General features: G+C 50.7%; 2 protein-coding genes across 2 annotated transcripts; one reads left to right on the plus strand and one right to left on the minus strand.

The window, feature by feature from the left end:
* The first annotated feature begins 4,874 nt into the window (after positions 1–4,874).
* Positions 4,875–7,287, plus strand: LOC120969706 (uncharacterized). Its single transcript, XM_040396938.3, has 2 exons — positions 4,875–6,218; positions 6,973–7,287. The coding sequence occupies exon 1, from the start codon at positions 5,000–5,002 to the stop codon at positions 6,212–6,214; it is 1,215 nt and encodes a 404-aa protein (XP_040252872.2). The 5' UTR covers positions 4,875–4,999; the 3' UTR covers positions 6,215–6,218; positions 6,973–7,287.
* A 12,841-nt stretch (positions 7,288–20,128) lies between these two features.
* LOC109763080 (uncharacterized) lies at positions 20,129–20,904 on the minus strand. The gene has a single exon (XM_020321944.4). The coding sequence runs from the start codon at positions 20,601–20,603 to the stop codon at positions 20,289–20,291; it is 315 nt and encodes a 104-aa protein (XP_020177533.1). The 5' UTR covers positions 20,604–20,904; the 3' UTR covers positions 20,129–20,288.
* Positions 20,905–21,179: the final 275 nt, after the last annotated feature.

Here is a 21,179-nt window from a genome sequence, read left to right on the forward strand (position 1 = left end):
GAGTACGAGAATTTCAATGCATGCCTGGTATACGGTGCATTGCGCTACAAGATCAGCCACAATGACCCTGGCGATGTTGAGGGCGAGCGCCCCAGGAAGAGGGTTCTTGCCAAGGTGATATGGTATGCTCCTATTATACGACGGTTGAAACGTTTGTTCGAAAACAAAGAGCATGCCAAGTTGTTGTGATGGCACAAAGAGCATGTCCCTCGCGCGCTGTCATCTCCACGACCTGGCTGCAGGTGTTCATCAGCTCCCACGGTGGGTTCTTGGGTTGGTAGCCCTAGTTCAGCTTGGCGTGCGGCGGCTCGTTGACGAACAATGGCAAATTGATGAAATCTGCCGCCGAGTTGACGTTGCACATGTACAAGAAAGAATTCTGCCACTTTTTGGCTGAATCCTAAAGGGGGCATCTTGGGGAATGGCCCGCTCTGCAGGCCAGAGATCATGGCGGCCCTGCAGTCGGACATGGTGCCGACTGTCGGCCCCTGGTGCTTGAGGAAGAAGAGTTTGCCGAACAAGTACGTGTTCGGCATCAGGCCCAAGTAGACCTCGTAGAGCGTGGCTAAGCCGGTGAGCTGCAGCACGGTGTAGGCGCCCAAGTACTGTGGTTGCAGCCCGAATAACTCGAGGAAGGCATGGAATAAGAGGCTCGTGGGGAGGCCGAACCCACGCGCTAAGTGGGTGTAGAACACCACATGCTTGCCCTCCCACGACTCCGGTACCCTCTCCCCGCCGGGCGCACACGCCGCCACCACCGTCGCCGAAGGCAACCGCTTGGCGTCACAGAGATATTGATGTCACCCTCGCCGGTCTCGGTGCCCTCAGAGCATCTCCAGCCGTTGGACCCCCAGGAGGCGCTAAAAATCGCCCCCTGGGGGCGCACCGACGCAAAACGCGCACTGGGGGCGTGATGCCACCCAGTCGCGGCGCCCACGAATTTTTGTGAAAATTAAAGTGCGGCACAAACATGGCGCAAATTCAACCATTTTGGGCGAGTTCATACATATTTCGGCAAGTTCAAACCAAATTCAACCAAACACGGCGAGAGTTGATACATATTTAAAATATTTTACAAAAAAACACACTACTAGGCCCGCCGTCTCCCTCGCCTCGCCGCTCGTCGCCGTTCTACATGCCGAGGAGGCTGTAGAACTGTGTGTAGTCGCCGCCGTCGTCATCGTCGCCTCCGCCGCGGCCGCCGTCCCTGCTGCAACCCTTCCCCGGTTGGCGCGGCGGGTTGGACGGTCCGGCGGCGTCCTTGTCGTCGTCGCTGTCGAGGATCACGACGCCGTGCTCGTCCTCGCGCCCATGCTTGCGGGCGGCAATCTCCTCCAGGGCCCGGCGCTGCCGGACCATCTCGTCGTGGAGGTAGTCATCGCACGCCCACGGTAGGGCGTCCTCGTCGGAGAAGCCGCGCCGGGCTAGCTCCTCGTACTCCGGGGGGAAGCTGGGCTCCGGTTTGGGCGCGACGAGGACAAGGCGGCCAGAGGCGGGGGTGGAGTCGGCGATGCGGACACCGGAGCTGCGGGTGCCCCGGCTGACAGGCGTGTCCTGGGGCTCCGACTTGACGGGGCGGAGGCAGGGAGAGCCGGTCGACAGATCGGACGAGGAGGAGGACGCCCCGGGGTCCATGCGCCTCGGCGTCCACGAGCTCCCACGATGGCGAGAGAAGGACGGGGGCTCGGGGTACTCCAGCCTCGGCGTGTTGCCGCCCTCGATGTACTCGAGGACGGCCTCCAGCGTTCGGTCGGGCACGCCCCACCATCGGCGCCACCCCTCGGAGTTGAGCCTGCCGGAGGGCACGACGCCGTTGGTGGCCTCGAGCTGCTCGGCGTGACGGCGACGGAAGTACGGCTCCCAGAGCGGGCTGTCGGGGACGTAGTGCGGCCCCTCCCTCGCCGCCCGCGGCAGGGAGGCGCGGATACGCGTGATCTCCGCACGCCGTGCCGCCCCGGTGGGTGGTGGTGGCACCGGGACCCCGCCGGCGCTGATTCTCCACGCCCCGGGCACCCGCATGTCCGGCGGGACCGGGTACTTGGCCTCGAAGAGGAGCCAAGCTTCATCCTCGTGAAGGTGGCGGCGGCCGAAGCCGTTCGCCGCCGCGCCGTCGCCTGGGAATCGTTCGGCCATTTCTTTGAACTGGGACGGTGAGGGGAGAGGAAGGAAGGGGAGAGAGGGCGCGTCGGCGGTGGAGACTCTGTGCGTGCCACCGGCGCGCTGGGGTCGGCTTATATAGGCGGAGGTGCCGCGAGCACGCTTGGCCGCCGCGTCTACGCGTAGCATGCGCGGGGACGCGCGTCGTCACGCCTTCACTGCGCCGCCCGTGAGGCATCAATGGTGGAGGCTGACCGGCGCGGCAGCTTTGGCATTGATTCGCTGCGGGAAACGAGGCGATGAGGACGATGAAGCGGTGAGAAGCGAGACGAGTCGCTGGCAAGGAGGGCCCGCGGCTCTTTCGCGCCAAAAACGATTCGCCCGGCGCCCCCGAGCGCCCCCCAGCACGCCGGGTTCGGGTTGGGTCCGCCGACGCCAATTTCGTCCTGAGCCGGCGAAAATTGGGCCATTGGGGGCGCGACTGGGCCGATTTTTTGGCGCCAGCGGCCGAAAAGTCGCCTGGGGGCCTTGTTGGGGGCGCGGCTGGAGATGCTCTCAGCCCTTTGGCCGCGCCATAGCCGGACCTCTCCGAGGGCGTGCACGTGGTGACAATGAAGAAGAAGAAGAAGAAGAAGAGTGCGACCGCACGCGTGCGCAGCAGTCCACAAGCGCCGCGAAACATTGCTCGGGCAGCAGGCGGGCGCTGCTGCAAGGCTTCGCTCGAGCTTTGTGGTGAAGGAACATGGACGTTACCGCCGCGCCCCCTCCCCCTCCTTTATAACCGTGATGGAACGTGGGGGACTGGGATCATCTGCACCCATGATCCCCACTCCCCCGCACTGTGCGGGCACGTTTCCAGCATGCATTAACTGCTTCGGGAAACGCAACCGTCTAGGACCACAGCAATAAATCCCATGTGCGTGGACCGAGGGCGCGGCATGGTGGGGCCCGGCCCACCGTCGCGTCCTATCGCGCGCGTGGACTGGCAGGGCCTCGTCCTCTGCACGTCGCCACGTAGCGGCCTGCTGGGCTGCGGTGCGCTCGAATCGTCATACGAACCAAGACATAGCAAGCGCGCATTTCGATTTCCCGTCCAGGCCGGGATGCCGCGATCCGGCTTCTGGAAGCCGGCATCCAGTGGGTATTGCCGGAATCTGCTACCTCAAGGCCGGCGTCCGGGTGCTAGGCACCACCCGGTCGGGTAGCGCACTTCATCAACAAAACTGCCTCCTCGGGGGGTAAGCTGCAAAGGCCCCTGCTTGGAGCCGGCGGGCCTTCACAGCTTCGGGGGACTACTGTCGGGGGATGATCCTCGGGTAGGCAACGGAAGTCGAATCCCTTTTTAAAACATCAGGGCAGGCCAAGCCCCTCAACCCGGCAGGCCTGCTTGCCGGCTCCCTAGGGCGAGCCTGCTAGGCACGGCTACCCAGCCTGGCCGGCTAGCCCATGCCGGTCAGCCACAAAAAGACTACTCCCTACGACGGGGCAAGCAAGGCCACAACTCTCCCCCTTTACGCCGGTCCAAACGGGCGTGGCTACAGTGCGCCCTACGCCCCCACCCGGGGCGGGCGGAGCCCGGTCAACGCGACCCTATAGTAGAGCGGCGCCAGTCGCCCCATGAAGCAGGACGAGGCATGCCACAGTGCCATGCAGCCAGCCCGACCCGTGTCCGGAGTCCCCGGCACGGCCCACGCCCGGCGGATCCGGCGAGACACGCACCCGACGGACCCGGCGGCCCCCACTGCTGGCTCCCAGAGGATGACACCAGGGCCCCGCGCCCATGTAACATTACCATTGTATCCCTAGGGGGTCGGCCTATAAGATCCCCAGGATCCCCCATGCAAGGGGTCACCCGATCAGTAGAACACCCACACATATACATTCATCGGAGGGCAAGACAGAGGCCTAGCCCATCTTGCTCCTCCACCCAAACAGCTCAAGGAGCAACCCTGTTACCTAGTGCATATCATCCATTCGGTAGGACTAGGGGTGTTACCTCCCACGGAAGGCCCCGAACCTGGGTACATCTTGTGTCACACACCTACACGTGCCAATCTCGCCTCTGAAATCCACCGACGTCCTCACGTAGCCCCGACTTTTAGCCATCCCATGGCATCTGCCGTGGGATCACCACGACAGGCCTCCACCTTCGCCACCGCTTCACTAGCAACGAGCCACTAGCCGCCACGCACGTGCTAGCTAGCTTCTAGCTAGCCACCGCCGGCAGAGCGTGCGTGCGTGCTGGTGCTGCTAGCCGCCACACGCGTGACCCGGATCATGGGCGCAGGCGGAACGCAAGGAGCGAGAACACGAGCGGGCACGACCCAAAGCGCGCGACGCGAAGCATGGCGGTCGCAGGCGCGAGCACGCGACCCCATGGCTTCGTCGCCGGCACGGCCTCGTCCGCGAGCAGTTCGGCCTCAGAGTTGCCGGGCGTTGTCCTTGTCCGCGAGCAGGAGTGCGCTGCGGTAGCTCGCGGCGACGGCGCAGGAGCTATGGGCAATTCACCACCAAGTTTCGACGAAATGCCGGGCGGACATGACACAAAATGTGTCTGCCCCGTTGGGCGCACAGACCGACCCAAATGAAAAAACGGACACGGCAGAGCGGACGGGTGACACACAAACAAAAAAGGGACAAAATCAACATCTGGTTGGGTCAGCGCGTTGGAGTTGCTCCTAGTGCTCAAGCGACTAACAGCCCGTGAAGTTACATTTGATTTTAGAATTTCATTTGTAACCCTATTCAGCGAACACAGGTACTCGGCCAAGACTGCAGCAGCACCCACACACCGCCGCCGCCTCTTCCCCTTCCACCCCACCATCTCGTCCGATTTTCCCGGCCTTCCGTTCCCGTCGGCGACCACTTCCCCTCCTCGACACCGCCGGTGGCCGCCAAAGAGATGGCCCCGACGCTGATGGGGCTCCCGGGCAGCCTCCTCACCGAAATCCTTCTCCGGCTGCCCGCGCCGGAGGACCTCGCCCGCGCCTCGGCCGCCTGCCCCGCCTTCCGCCGCCTCGCCACCGACGCCTCCTTCCTGCGCCGCTTCCGCCGCCTCCACGCCCCGCGGTTTCTCGCCTTCATCGACCTCGACGGGTTCCAGCCCGCGCTCCCGCCCCACCCCGCCGCGCCCGCCGCCCGCGCGCTTGCCAGCGCCGCTGACTTCTCCTTCTCCTTCCTCCCCTCCAACTGCCGCTGGATCCCGATGGACGTCCGCGACGGCCGCGTCCTCCTAGGCCGGGACCACGGGAAGGACGCGCGGCCTCCGATCTGCAGGGAGCTCGCGGTGTGCGACCCCCTGCACCGGCGGTACGTCCTGCTCCCCCCGGTGCCCGACGCCCTCGTCGCCTCAGTGGAGCGCCCGACCCCCGTGCTACGCATGCCCTCCGACGAGCCTCTCCTTCTTCCCCTCAGCGAGAACGATGCGGCGGCGGAAGGGACAGCAACGGCATTCACGGTGATCTCTATGGTGCATTGCGAGACTAAGCTGGCCCCCTTTGTATTCTCTTCGAGCACCGGGCAGTGGCGAGCCGCGGCACCCATGCTTTGGTCGGCCATGCCAGTGTCGCCCATGGATCCTGCTTATCTCAGGCGGCACCACGCCTATGGCTGCTTCTACTGGGACTCCACCAATAACAAGAGGAAAGAGTTACTCGTGCTTAACATCCAGAGAATGGAGTTCTCCATCGCCGAGCTCCCATCCTCTGGTTGGGGCACTCTAGGCGTGGCCATTGTGGAGGCAGGGCAAGGCAGGCTTGGGCTGTTTGGTATCCGTGATGGAACCGCAGGTGGCAGCAAACATGACCTCTGCTTCAGCGTTAGGCAGAACAAAGGCAAGAATTCCTGTCAGTGGCAGATGGTGAAGACGTTCTCACTAGGTCCTGAGGGCCTGCATTATCTCAAAGCGGCAACAGAGAGGTGTGTGCTCCTGATATGTTCTGAAGCCCCACGGCTCGTCGGCTTGTCTATGGAGATGCCAGACTTGTTGGAGTATATCTCGGTGGACGTCAAGAAGTTGCAGCTTGAGAGGGTCTGTGTGAAGCCTTTCGGGAAGTCATTGTCCAGGACGCGCATATATGCCCACTTCCCGCCATCGCTGTCTTCGCCGACAATATGAAGTGGTATACTTTCTACTGCATTTCCAGTTATGTTATGCCTTTCCCTTCATAGTTTTCACATGGATTGTCTAATGCTTAACAGTTCAGTGTTGCAATTGGCCATTCTTATTTACACGGCCTAGTAGTGGTTATGTTCTTGTGCTCAATCATGAGAAAGTGAACATATTTGTGATCTGTTGTCCTGTTTGTTTCAATTCCAGTTTCAAGAGAATCGTACAAAAGAAAATCTCTGCCTAATCACTGTGTTCACAGATAACTGCCTGAGTCATTGCTCTTAATAACAAAGAAAGAGCAGTGTGCGCTCACACTGTGTGATTTGGGTCAGTCTCATAAATCAGTTATAGGCTTCACATCTATCATTTATTGATTGTGGCTAGAACCCTGATATATTTTCTTAAGTGACTTAAGCTAGGCAATAAAATATCCAAAGGCCTGCAAACACTAAGCTACTACCAGTTTAGAATGACCTAAGATTTTCAGTGCTGGTTTCTTTTGTGTACATTTCTGTGTCTTGTTACGTGCTCCAACCTGCATTGCAAATTACAGTGCTGAAGCTGAAGACACAACAGCGTCTCATATTTCAAATCCGATTTAGATGAACCTTACTGATGGAACAGATGCTGTTCTGCTGCTATATATAGCCCAACATAATGCCTATAATTCGTTGCTTTAAGCTTGTAAACTCTCGAATATGTGTACAAATTGGACCCCAAATGTCTTCTCTGGTCTGATCTAAACTTCTGTCTTGTTTGTTCAGATTCGCTGGAGCCGCAAACAGATCAGCATTCTCAATTCAAGACGACTGGGATTTCAGCAGCGTGGATGTAGCATCATTGTGGATGTTCTCAATTCGCGGTAGACGTCATCACCTTGCCTACAGGATGGTCCTATTTACATTGCTTCGCCTGGCGTTCGTCATGTATATGTTTTGGTTAATTGTTGTAGCATCATTTTGGATGTTCTTTTCTGAGTGTGGCAGTGTTCGTGTCTATGTTGTGTTCTTCCTTTGATACCATAAGAATGTTACATTTTAATTAACGGTCCCAAACAATCAAGAACTGTAGTAAATCCACCTTTATTATTTATACTGAGTGCAGATATACCGGGTGTGTTGCGATGCAGCTGGTGCAGATGCCGGTGAACGGAAGCAGCCACGAGTGGCTGCTGCTTGTCCAAGTCCGCTGCTCCTTCCTGGTCAATGCACCATCTAGCTTGTCGCCGTAGTTGTCATATCCATCTAATTCGGAAGCCTCCCATGGTGACTCCGAGAGGTGTAGTGGGGATTGTCATGGTGGCCATGACAACGTACGCTCGTACATAAAGGTCGCCTCTTGAGTCCTGAACATCTAAAAGCTCCATGGTCTTTAGAAAGCTACCTCTATTGTTGCCTAAGGCTTAGAAGCAACCTCTAATGGTCCACCCCCACACCAATTGAATTCTGGTGTGTTTGGTATCCTGAGTTTGTGTGTTTGGTATTGAAGTGGCAGCTGCTTGCATTTTATCCGGTCTCGTGCGCAAAACAAAAGTCATACATTTTATTTCCCTTTGATAATTTAGATGATTGATATCTTTAAACTGAAGTTTTATTTTTGATTTTTCATATATTTCAATGCCTCATGACAAGACCTAGCACAAGACCAATCTTGGATACCTTTTAAACTACTTTATATTTCACTATTTCAATCAGCTGAGATATATGTTAAATAATTCAGAAATCAAGTGAAATAGTTGACATATGTGTTAAATAATTTATGAAAAATAGTTAAATGTAAAAAATAAACAATGAAATTTATGTGAATTTTCACTTACTTTTCTCATCATTAAAATACAACAACAATAATTCATAAATAATTTCAAATACATTAGTCACTTTTTATCATATAAAAAAATCAAACTATAATCCATAAATATTTCACATACATTTCACACATATTTTGATCAATTATTTCGCACAATCTCAGTGCTATCAAATATTAACTCCATTCATGTGCTTTCAAATATTATTTCACTCCATTTCAAGTTTTCAAATATTACACATAAATATTCACACAAATGTTAATGATCTTAGTTAGATTTTAATCAATTGTAAAAAACTTTCCACTTGCATATTTCACATACATTCACACATATTTCAATAAATTATTTCACACAATTTCAGTGCTCATGAATAGTAACTCCATTTGTGTGCTTTCAAATATTATTTTACTAAATTTCAAATTTTAAAATATTATTCATAAATATTCACACATATCTTAATCATTTTAGTTATATTTCCATCCATTAGAGAAAACATTCCACATGCATATTTCACATACATTCACACATATTTCAATAAATTATTTCACACAATTTTAGTGCTTTGAATAGTAACTCCATTCTAGTGCTTTCAAATATTATTTTACTAAATTTCAAGTTTTAAAATATTATTAATAAATATTGACACATATCTTAATCATTTTAGTTATATTTCCATCCATTAGAGAAAACATTCCACCTGCATATTTCACATACATTTCACACATATTTCAATCAATTATTTTACACAATCTCAGTACTTTCAAGTAATAACTCCAAATATGTGATTTCAAATATTATTCCACTCAGTTTCATTTCAAATATTATTCATATATATTGGCACACATCTTAATCATTTTAGTTATATTTCAATCAATTACAAAAAACATTCCACGTGCATATTTCACAAGTACCAGATTATCTTAGCCAGACGTTAGTCTATTTTAGGATATTTTTTTTGAAGAAATCGCATATTTCAGGAACATGTCACACGATTCCAGTAACACTTCATACATACCAAATGTTTATTTCCCAAATTTTACAAACACATTTACAGTTCACTCATGTGAAGTGCTTATTTATGAATTTGACTGGAATAAGATGAAGTCATTTAAAGCTGACAATTCATTTCAGTTTTATAGACATTTCAAACAAATATCTAGTATTTTACTCACATTTTAATGGTTACTTATGAATTTGATTGAAATACGAGTGAAATAAATATGTGTTTATGTTAATTCACTCATTTCTATGGCTTTTATGAATTTTACTGAAAAACTAGAATTTATTGAATGCTGATAAATTATTTAAATTTTATAGACAAGTATTTTCACTCATATTTGATTCTTATTTGTGAATTTGATTGAAAATATGAGTGAAATAATTTCATACTTGTTCCAATTATTTCACTCAATTTCAATGCATATTTAAGAAGTTGACATAAATAAGAGTGAAAGAGTTGGAACATATTTGAAATAATTGAAACGTGTATAAATTAGAAACTAGAAATACACAGGTGAATTTACTGGAATTGAAATATGATTGAAAATTTGAAAGAACAAAATCTAAACTCAAATGTAAACAAGATTCTCCTGTTCGAATGGTCTTGTCAATAGGCATTCAAATACATATATATATAAAACAAAATCCAAACTCAAATATGAATGAGCCTGATCTGTCCTCATCAGTTGCTCTTTGAGTGGCATCTAGGCCTAGTTCTTTTGCATGATTCTCTCAGAATCTGACCCGTCCCCAGCTTCTTCCAGAATCTTTAACCCTCATTTGTTTTACAATCCTAACTAATTAGACCATAATTAGATAGGATTGTAAAACAAATGGAGTTCAAAGATTCTGGGAGAAGCTAGGGAGGGGTTAGATTCTGGGAGAATCTTGCAAAAGAACTGGGCCCTAGAAGTCCTAGTTGAGACCACATTTCTTTCACACGACGGCATTTGAAGAGAGAGTGTTGCAAGTCTTTGGCACCCACCAAACTGTTGGGAATCGTAGCATAATTTAAAATTTTCCTACGCTCACCAAGATGCATCTATGGAGTCTACTAGCAACAAGGGGAAACGAGTGGATCTACATACCCTTGTAGATCGCGAGCGGAAGCGTTCCAATGAACGTGGATGACGGAGTCGTACTTGCCGTGATCCAAATCACCGATGGCCGAGTGCCGAACGGACGGCACCTCCGCGTTCAACACACGTACGGTGCAGCGACGTCTCCTCCTTCTTGATCCAGCAAGGGGAAGGAGAGGTTGATGGAGATCCAACAGCACGACGGCGTGGTGGTGGATGTAGCGGCTCTCCGGCAGGGCTTCGCAAGCTTCTGCGAGAGAGAGAGAGGTGTTGCAGGGGAGGAGGCAGGCGCCCAAGGCTGTGTCTTTGCTGCCCTCCCTTCCCCCCACTATATATAGGGCCAAGGGAGAGGGGGGGCGCAGCCTTGCCCCTTCCTCCAAGGAAGGGTGCGGCCAGGGGGGAGTCCTTCCCCCCAAAGGCACCTCGGAGGTGCCTTCCCCCTTTAGGACTCTCCCCTTTTTCTTATCTCTTGCACATGGGCCTCTTGGGGTTGGTGTCCTTGGCCCATATAGGCCAAGGCGCACCCCTTACAGCCCATGTGGCCCCCCGGGGCTGTTGGACCCCCTTGGTGGACCCCCGGACCCCTTTCGGCACTCCCGGTACAATACCGATAAAGCGCAAAACTTTTCCGGCGACCAAAATAAGACTTCCCATATATAAATCTTTACCTCCGGACCATTCCGGAACCTCTCGTGACGTCCGGGATCTCATCCGGGACTCCGAACAACTTTCGGGTTTCCGCATACATATATCTCTACAACCCTAGCGTCACCGGACCTTAAGTGTGTAGACCCTACGGGTTCGGGAGACATGCAGACATGACCGAGACGCCTCTCCGGTCAATAACCAACAGCGGGATCTGGATACCCATGTTGGCTCCCACATGTTCCACGATGATATCATCGGATGAACCACGGTGTCGAGGATTCAATCAATCCGTATGCAATTCCCTTTGTCAATCGGTATGTTACTTGCCCGAGATTCGATCGTCGGTATCCCAATACCTTGTTCAATCTCGTTACCGGCAAGTCTCTTTACTCGTACCGCAATGCATGATCCCGTGACTAACGCCTTAGTCACATTGAGCTCATTATGATGATGCATTACCGAGTGGGCCCAGAGATACCTCTCCGTCACACGGAGTGACAAATCCCAGTCTCGATCTGTGCCAACCCAACAGACACTTTCGGAGATACCCGTAATGCACCTTTATAGTCACCCAGTTACGTTGTGACGTTTGGCACACCCAAAGCACTCCTACGGTATCCGGGAGTTGCACGATCTCATGGTCTAAGGAAAAGATACTTGACATTGGAAAAGCTCTAGCAAACGAAACTACACGATCTTTTATGCTATGCTTAAGTTGGGTCTTGTCCATCACATCATTCTCCTAATGATGTGATCCCGTTATCAATGACATCCAATGTCCATAGTCAGGAAACCATGACTATCTGTTGATCAACGAGCTAGTCAACTAGAGGCTTACTAGGGACAGGTTGTGGTCTATGTATTCACACATGTATTACGATTTCCGGACAATACAATTATAGCATGAATAATAGACAATTACCATGAACAAAGAAATATAATAATAACCATTTATTATTGCCTCTAGGGCATATTTCCAACACAAACATCATGGGCACTGAGGTGAACAAGGTATTTGTCGGTCTGCCACAACTCCATAGCAGGGTAGGACTCCATGTAGCATTCTTCCATGCAAAGTGTTTGACTTTCCCATGCACATGTAACCGACATATATCTTTCCAAATTGAACTTATAAAGGATGAGCAGGTTGGTAGTCACAACCGCGGCATCCACGTCAGACCGTGAATAGTACTGCGACTTGGGCGGTAGCGAAAGAAAAAGAAATGACCCCTTGTCCTCCCACGCCCGACCCCCTCCTCCTCCTCTCCTCGTCCTCCCGTCCTTCCTCACAACCCTAGCCGCCGCCCCCTCCTCATCCCACCTCAGTCGCCGCCGCCTCCTCCTCGTCCTCCCACCTCAGTCGCCTCCTAGGAGGGCTCGGCATGATGGGGTGGCCGTGGAGCGCGCCCCGTCCGGAGAGACAAGGCGGCTTCCATGCAGGGCATCCGACAGCGCTGGCTTCTCCTCTCCTACGCCACCGCTGCCCACCCCTCCTCATCTCGTGCGGGCACGGAAGTGAGCTTCTCCGGCAGCGGCGACGACCTGCAGTCAAAGGGCGACGGCGGCGGCGCTCGATTTGATCTATAGGAGAGAGAGAAGATGAGAGGGAGAGAGCGAAGGAAGGAGAGGAGGGAGAAATAGAGAGGAAAGAGGAGAGGGATGTGCGGCGGCGGACGAGAGAGGGTCACCGGAAGGAACAGCTGGTCATCGTTCACACTACGCTGGGCCACAGATGGCTCTGTACAGCCCACGCGTCCGCAGGTTCATTCTTCCTTCTTGCTGCTCTCCTCTTTTGATTAGCTGTAACTGCATATTTGGGCCAGTGCTATGCCTGCTATCGCTGGGCAGTACTTTAGGCAAGTCAACCTTCCAATTCAGTACACGTCTGCACAAGGAGAAGAGCCCCTGTTAGCTTTTCTTTTTGCAGATTAGACCAATAATCTACGTCAGTCGATTTGAGGGTATGCTGAATGTGATATTTAATGAATATGGTCATTCTATTGTTCAGAGTACACAAGTGGTTGCCCCTGAAGTCTCCTCCTTGCCCGGCTTATTCAGTAAGGTAAGATTTTGATTGTCTCAATTTGTAGCTTCAGTTCCACATTAACCATGAATTGTTGTGTGTAAATGCTCATATCCCGTTAAGTTCATGTGTATAAATCAAGTGGGTTGAAGTGTGCTGTGAATTTCCTGAATAAGTTTACTTGAGATATTATATGCATGGTGTGGATTGTTTAGTTTGCTTGCTTAATGGAATGCCATGCCTGTGCAGTTCAACAGGGGGACGGTCCAGGGTGAGACCTTCAAGATGGATTTGATGTTGCTATTATTTCAGTTTGCAGATAGAGGATGTCATTCCAGCAAGATAATGACAATGGCGATGACAAGTGAGATTTATGTTAAGGAGTATTAGCATATGCTCACAGGATCACTGGAAGCATATAAAGGTATCCACAATGATGGTTGCTTTCTTATCGACAAAGAATTGAATTATAATTATAGACGGTAAGAGTAGTTGTCTTTTCATTTGTTAGAAAACATAGTGTACCTTTATAATCGTAGTTGTATGCAATGATCCATCATGTATTTCTGTTTAAAAGCGCAACCCGTAATTGCTTGATGCCGTGAAATGTCTATAATATATTTTTTGTTTACATTCTTAAGTTAGCCTCCAGACTATCTGCATTGTCATGGTAACTTTGGTAGGTTATAATATGCAGATCGATAATCTTGGTTCAGTTTGAGCTTTCCATGTGATTTTTAACCCAAATATTAGGATCACAACTTAACTTAAATTAGCAGTATAGTGTCAATGGGCGTCATCTGAAGCTAATAAGATGTTGTTACTGAAGAACAACCCCTTGCTACTTGCACAGTACGTGAAAAACACCCTAAATAGATTAAAGAAAACATACTTGACTGTGATTGCATTTGGTTGACGCTTAGGTGTTCCCATCGGTAGATCAAGGGTGTCGTGGAGTTGTCACGGCTGATGTCTTAGCAGAAGGACTTAGTCGTGGAGCCATGGCAACTAGGTTAGCTTAAAGGGGTTAAACGGGACAAAGGACATAGGAGTTTATACTGGTTCGACCCCTTGCTGTGAAGGTAAAGGCCTAGTCCAGTTTGAGGTGGTATTACTTGGGTTTCGATTCCCAAAAAGCGAATACGCTTGACCTAGTATGATTAATATGCTCACTACCCTGCCCATATGGCCTTGTCAACCGGGAACCAAACTGATGGTCTAGCTCTCTATAATATGCAGGTCGGACCGAAAACGTGCCAGAACTGGATTTGAGCATGTAGGACTTCTTTGAACATCCACCGGTGAGAATACATCACGTATGAGATCTTCATCCCAATTACCAGAATGGGGCCCAATGAGTTCTTCTACCATAGACAATACAGTCCCACCCCTAGGTGTAATAACTCTCTACGATGCGCTTGTAGGAATCCATGGGTCTTGCCATATATTTATTTGAGATCTAGACCTAACCCTCCATATGCGCCCTCCCTGAAAAGTTTGAATACCCGCTACGATACTCCACCAAGTGTAAGATGACCCTTTCTTAGGTCCAGCTTTGAGAATATTTCCATCTGGATAGTATTTAGCACGTAGGACTTGTGCACAGAAAGAGTTTGGGTTTTGGATCAGTCGCTAACACTGTTTTTATTAACATATAGCAAGATTAAAACTGCTTTTTTAGATACGCAAATTGCATACCATAACTTTATAGAAGGAGAGAAAATTAGTACATGACATCTATCACTCGCTGCGAACAACGAGTGTAGCACAACACCATATCCGACTTTCCTCAGGACACCCGCACACGACAACACAACTACAACACGGGAAAACCTGCCCAAAACCGAAACACCTCACCGCGTCTTGACCGACACCGAACACCTCCGAATAACAGCAACTCCAGCTTCCTTTGGATTCATCCGCGACGACCATACATAGTGCCGGAGGAGAGCGGTCAGGGACACGACGAACACCGGAGGAGCGCCAACAGGAAACTCAGTCTCCTCGCACGATGCTCTCAACAGAGAAACGACGTCGCAGGCGCCGCCATCATGCCGCTCTAGAGGACCAAGGCTTTCGCCTGGAGACAACTGTCAACACCAAGCACGAGGGAGATGGTGACACACTCGACGCCGCCTCCAGCGAGGGGAATGACACCCGCGGGTGCCATCGACACCGGCCGGCCAAAACCGGACAGGATTTTCATCCGTAATGTTGCGCATCTCCACTCCGACGAGGTACCGGGCAGCACCGTTCCTCAAGCCTCACACCGCCGTCACTGCAGCAAATCCGCCGAAGCTGCGTAGCCGTGGTCCAACACCACCCGCACTGCCGAGAGAGCGCAAACCAGACCTCCACAAACATCGCCGTCGAGAAGCAACCACATCCTCCAAGCGGAGCAAAAGCCAGATCCGCTCCATCGACCTTCATCGACACCGAGAGATCGCCGCCAGATTGGATCTGGCCCGCCCCTCCAACCTCACTCCAGCGCCATCTCCACCGGGGCATCGCCGCAATCCCCTCACACGGAGGCGGCCGGAAGCCCGCTGCGCGCCAGGACACCTACCTGGCAAGGCCATCTCGGCGCCGCCGCCCCCATGGCTGATCCAACGCTGCCGCCACCGCCGTTGCTGGCGCTCCATCTGCAGCCACCTACCAGAAGTGATCCTCGCCAAGATCCGGCGAACGCCCTCGCCGTGCCCCCTGCAGTGCCTCCAACCACACCGCTAGTCCCCGCGCCGCCCGCGAGAAGAACGCCGCGCCAGACCACGCCGCCCGCGAGAAGAAAGCCATGGTCTTTCCACACCTGCACTGCTGAGAGAGCGAACCCCCACAGTCACCCTCAACCTAGGCGAGGAGCTGCAGCCTCCTACCACGCCGTGCAAGGACTAGGACCACCACGACGACCTTCACCCGCCAGGGGACTGCCGGGCGGCGGAACCAACCCCGTAGTCCCAGATCGAAACGGATCTGGATCTGACCGCACCTCCTTCCACTGCTCCGGCACCAGCGCTTCCGGGGGCAACAACGCACGTCCACCGCATGGAGACGGCCGACCGCCCGCTGCCCGCCAGGATCTCCTTCCTGGCAGGGCCTCCTTAGCGCCGCCACCTCCATGGCAGAGCGCTCGCGCCGCCGCCTCCCACTAGCGCCAGCGCACCGCCTTCTTCCTCCTCCTCCGCTCTGCAGCCTCCTGACCCGGTTCCTCTGCACCACCGCGCTCTCCGCCGTGCTCCGGCGACCAGCAACGAGATCACGCCACTGGCCACCCCACCTCCAAGGCTGGCCCCGGGGAAGACCTGCTCCGCGCGAAGGGGCCTGTTGTGGGGGCGTCGCCAGCACCCGCCGCCTTTGACGGCCGGGCGCGACCGCCACCGCCGGCACCGGCGGCGGCAGCGGCCGGGGGAGGATGTCCGGTGGCTTCTGGCTTTGGGATTTGGGGGCCTCCGGAGCCGCACCCGCGTGCGACCCGGGAGGCAGTTTGGTCTATGGGCTGCTCGTTTCTTGCACCTAGCTCGCTAGCCCGTGCACCACACGCGCGCGCGCAGCAGCAGACGTGCCGCCGCTTGGCGCGCTAATCAGTAGGCGTAGTACTAATCTTTCCCTAAACCTCGGTCCCCCTTTCTTCTTTGAAATGCACAATTTCCACCACACGAACCAATGCATCTTCTTTTGCTTTTCATTATCTCCCCACCAAAACCCCAAATGTAAACACTGACATAGCATAAGAGGGAATTGCCTGGGCTACCGACTTTATACGAATATATTTACCTTGAACGGAGAGGGTTTTCTCTTTCCAACCTTTTCCGTCTCTGACATATTATATCAATCAGATGCTGAAAGCAATCACTCCTGTCCACCCGAACCATAGTGGGTAGACCCAAGTGTGTATCTGATAGCGCTTCTGTTTCAATATTCAGTTCTCTGCATACATTCTCTCTTGTTCTAACACTAGTATTAGGACTGAAAAGACACTTGACTTAGCATTACTCACTTGTTGTCCAGAACTAAGGCAATAGATATCCAATACCTTTTTCAGAGTGCTTGCATTATGTGAATCATCTTCCATCAGAGAACCGCCTGCAAACAGAAGATGGGAAATAGAAGGGATATCCTGGCAGACTCAGATACCCTCCAAACCACCAATGTCATCCTTAGTTAAAAGGCTTGAGAAGCCTTCTGAGCATAATAAAAATAAGTATAGGGACAATGGGTCCCCCTATCCCAATCCTCTTGTGGGTGTGAACTCCTCAGTTTTAGTATTATTGAAGCGTACTCAGTAGCTGACAAAAGAGACACACTCCATAATTAGCCTTACCCACTGTTCATTAAAACCCATCTTAAGCATTACCTTCTCCAGAAACCACCATTTAACACGGTGATATGCATTGTTCATATCTAGCTTGACAGAACAATACCAATTAGATCCATGGGTCATTTTCTTTATTGCACGAAAGCATCAAGCAAGTTTGCCGCTAGCGCCACTGCCAATTTTCTGTCCATTTGTGTTGTAGCATGACGATCAACAAAAGTCAGTGGAAAAGACTTGTGAAAATCTGCGTTTATGCCAATTTTCTCTTTCGAATAATTATATGTAGCAGGTTCATGATCATTGAGTTCCGACCAATGTAACAAAGGACATCCCATACAAGAAGGATATCAGTTTGTTGTGGTTCTTTGTCAGGTGATTGACTTGGTGTTCCCCTTGGCCTATAGGTGGTATTCTTTTCGCCTTCTCTGTAATGTGTTTTTCTCTTGCTGTGTCCCATTGGTTAATTGCTTTCTTTACCCGTTACAGGAGAGAGCAATGTGAAGGCGTTGTGGATAATGCTCTGTTTTTGTTTTAGAACTTTGTGGTTGCTTGAAGTTTGTAGCTTGCTTCCGCACCGCTGAGCTATAATTCAGTCAACACCGGGTTCAAATACGGGTGCAGTGGAACGCGGCGCTTCTGCACCGCTAGTATACTATACATCCTGTGTAACTGTCAACCTTTGGTTCGCCCCGAAAATTCATAGGCCTGCTCGTCCTCGCATGCTCACGTTATCTCCACGCGCTCGTTCGCATCGGGATCGAAGCACACAGTTGTATGGAGAGCGGTATGTGGCCCGTACGAGACAGTATTCCGCGCGAGGGGACAACTGCGTTGGCCCATGGAGTGGCGCTGTGCCGTTTGCACCGAACGGCCCACATTGCCAGCCCACATCATGTACCAGGCGGAATATTCTACCAAGGCCTCAACAGTTTGTCGTGGCGACGTGCACAACCTGTGGACCTTCTGTGCATAGTCAGGTCAGCTATCACTCCATGTTTCCCGAAAAAAAAAGCTATCACTCCATGTTCACTTTCCCAGATCCATCGCGGAGGGGTTATTAGATGCAATCGCGTAGCTGGGTGCTGCCACCGACCACGGCCGCGCCGGCGTAACTAACTAAAAAATTATCACACTTTTGAAAACAAAACTACCACATAGTCAGGATTTTAAAATACATATGTATAGCAAAAAAATACATGTATAGAAGATAAAATTTGCCACAAACATATAAATTTTTCATATATTTATATCTCTCTAACACAATCTTTTTTTGCCATGCTCTAGAATAAATAAACTACCACAAAACTGGCCATGTCTAGATGATAAAATCTGCCAAAAACATATAATTGTTTCTCTAAAGATCACGGAAAATTTAGAAACTTTGCAATGGTCACATGGCAAAAAACTATGAATTTCAGTCTATAAAATCATGGGAAAATTAGGAAAAGATATAATGGTCACATGGCGAATTTAGAACATATGTATCCATGGCAAAATTTCATTTTGAAAACATATACTCCCTCCTTCCCAAAATATAAGGCGCGGTTTGACTTTTCTGGTTTCCATTGCACAATTTTGACTATAATTTGTATGTATTGTATGTGTATTAAAATAGTATACATACATATGAAATAAAATTGTTTTGCAAGACAAATATGACGATGCCATTTATGCATGTTCAACCCATATACTTTAATATGTATTAGTGCTCAAAGTCGTGCATCGAAGACCGTAAAAAGTCAATCGCGCCTTATATTTTGGGAAGGAGGGAGTACAAAGTAATACAAAAATTCCATGGAAATATGAATTTTTGAAACATATGCCTCTAATAAAAGTTGCCACGAAAAAATTCATTTCAAGAGTCAAGACACATGTTGCAACATATACTCCCTCCATCCAAAAATAAGTGACTCAAGTTCGTACTAATTTTAGTACAAAGTTGAGTCACTTATTTTGGGACGGAGAGAGTAGTTGCCATTGCAAAACTCATTTTCAAAATATATGCATTGTGATGAAAGTTCCCCGCAAGAATCATCTTCAGAAACCCATGTGATTTTTTCAATCGTAAAATTTTCAGATCGTTCGATCGAAACATTTGTGAGATTTGATGATCTGCGATGAAGTTGCCTAACAGAAAAATGGTATTCTTGACGGCAAGCGACTGGGCATGTCATATTTATGCCTAACAAATTGTGAGCCTCTTTTTCACAGGGACGGATCTGCTTGCTGCTCCTCACTAGCTGTCAATCTCAACCATATTCTGGGAAAAAACATTTTAATTAGTTCGCACGCTTTTTTGCGGGAAGCATGCAAACGAGTTAGGCATACGGGAGTCGGGAGACCTAAGCTACTCACTCTGAACCGCTGCGTGCTGCTCCTCGCTAGTTATCCCGTCACCTTAGCGGCCGTCAGGGCGACGTCCAGCTCCGTCACGACGTCCCCCCTGGGCTCCTGGCCCACGCCCGTATCCCATCCTTTCCGCCTCCTGTACGAAGCCGTATTTCCCTCCGTCCATAATTGCCTCCTCCACGTGACCTTGTACCATTGGTGCACAAACCAGGAGCATGCGAGCTCGTCCGCCGCATCGCTGCTCTGGTTCGCCTTTCACTGAAAGACAAGAAGAAGAAAAGTGCAGAGGAAGATTTTTTTTAAAGAAAAATAAAGAAAGTGCAGATGAAGAATTTTCATTTTTCTCTGTATGTGACAGTCGGCGCGACAGCTTCACTGACAAACTATACGAGCGGATAGTCATAAATAAAAGAGCTAGCGAACCAACCTGTAGTTGGATGGTTAGAGGGACTCGCATTTATTCCATCAGGGGTCAAATCCTGGTGCTCGCATTTATTCCTGGATTTATTTCAGGATTTCCGGCTATGCGCATTTAATGGGAGGAGACGTTTCCATCGACGACGAGGTGCCTACGGTGACTTTCTAAATTTCAAGACGATATGCCGGCTTAGTCTTTCGGAGGTGCTCATAGGGATAGGGTGTGCATGTGTGCATTCGTAGGGATGAATGTATGCGCGTGTATATGAACGCTTGCGTCTGTACCGTCTTAAAAAAAAGGCTCGATATTTTTTATTGTTCCCAAGTAAAAAAAAGATATTTTTGACTATCGGCAGATGATTCCCGACCAAACGAATTCTTCAGTGCGTACATACATGTATCGGCTGCCTTGCATTGAGAACCGATGGAACATTAAAATTGATTGCTATTCAGGCGATGGCGACGGCTCGGGAGGCCGGCAGCGGCGATGAAGGCAGACGCGAGCTGAAGTTTCTGTACCGGAAGGCCTCATCCTCCACGTCGACGTCACCGTTGTCGGTGGCGCCGTCGTCGAAGTTGAGCGCGTAGCTGAGCGGGTCGTACCGGAACTCCCCCGCGGCCGCCACGCGTCGCCTCCACCTGGTCCTGCCGCCGCCAGTGTGTGGCCTCTCCGCGTCGCTGCTCAGCGACGACGGTGAGCCGAAGCAGCCGCAGACGGTGGTCTGCAGCTTGTGGCGCAGCGACGGTGGCAACGAGGACTCCATGGTAGTGTGGTTGAGCTGATTGATAGGAGCCGGAGACGTGGAAAGAAGAGATGTCTTGTGTGCGTGAGTAGTGAGGGAGTGAGGAGGCAAGGATTGGCAATGGCTGGCTGGGTGGAGAAGGAAGGCGGATGTGTGCGGGACTAAATAGGAAGACTGGAAAAAAGACAGATAGGTACAGAGAGGCGACGGCGTAAAGGACAAGAGAAAGCAAGCAAAGCTCGGGAGCCGTTGGGACGGGAGGGAGGAGGCCGATGGCAACGGCCGGTCGTTCGTGCAGGCTGTCACAGTGCCCAAAGACAGCTGGCCGTGATAATAACGGTAACAGTGGTAGCTTAGCTGCTTCAGTGCACTTACAGTTACAGGCTTTGATTGTTGCCTTTTCAAGTGTCAAACAGTTGGCACTTTTTTTCTCTTTTGAAATTGGAGATCAACATCTGATGCTCACGCGGACGTACCCTATGCCTCCATTCACGTACTACTACGTTCGCATCATACAGAAAAGAGCATGATAAAAAGCACTCACACGGCCGAATCGATGGATGTGAAGTGAACGCCGGCCGAATGGGATGCCAAACC

This window comes from Aegilops tauschii, chromosome 7, assembly GCF_002575655.3.
Source record: "Aegilops tauschii subsp. strangulata cultivar AL8/78 chromosome 7, Aet v6.0, whole genome shotgun sequence".
In the NCBI taxonomy this organism is placed as follows: Eukaryota; Viridiplantae; Streptophyta; class Magnoliopsida; order Poales; family Poaceae; genus Aegilops; species Aegilops tauschii.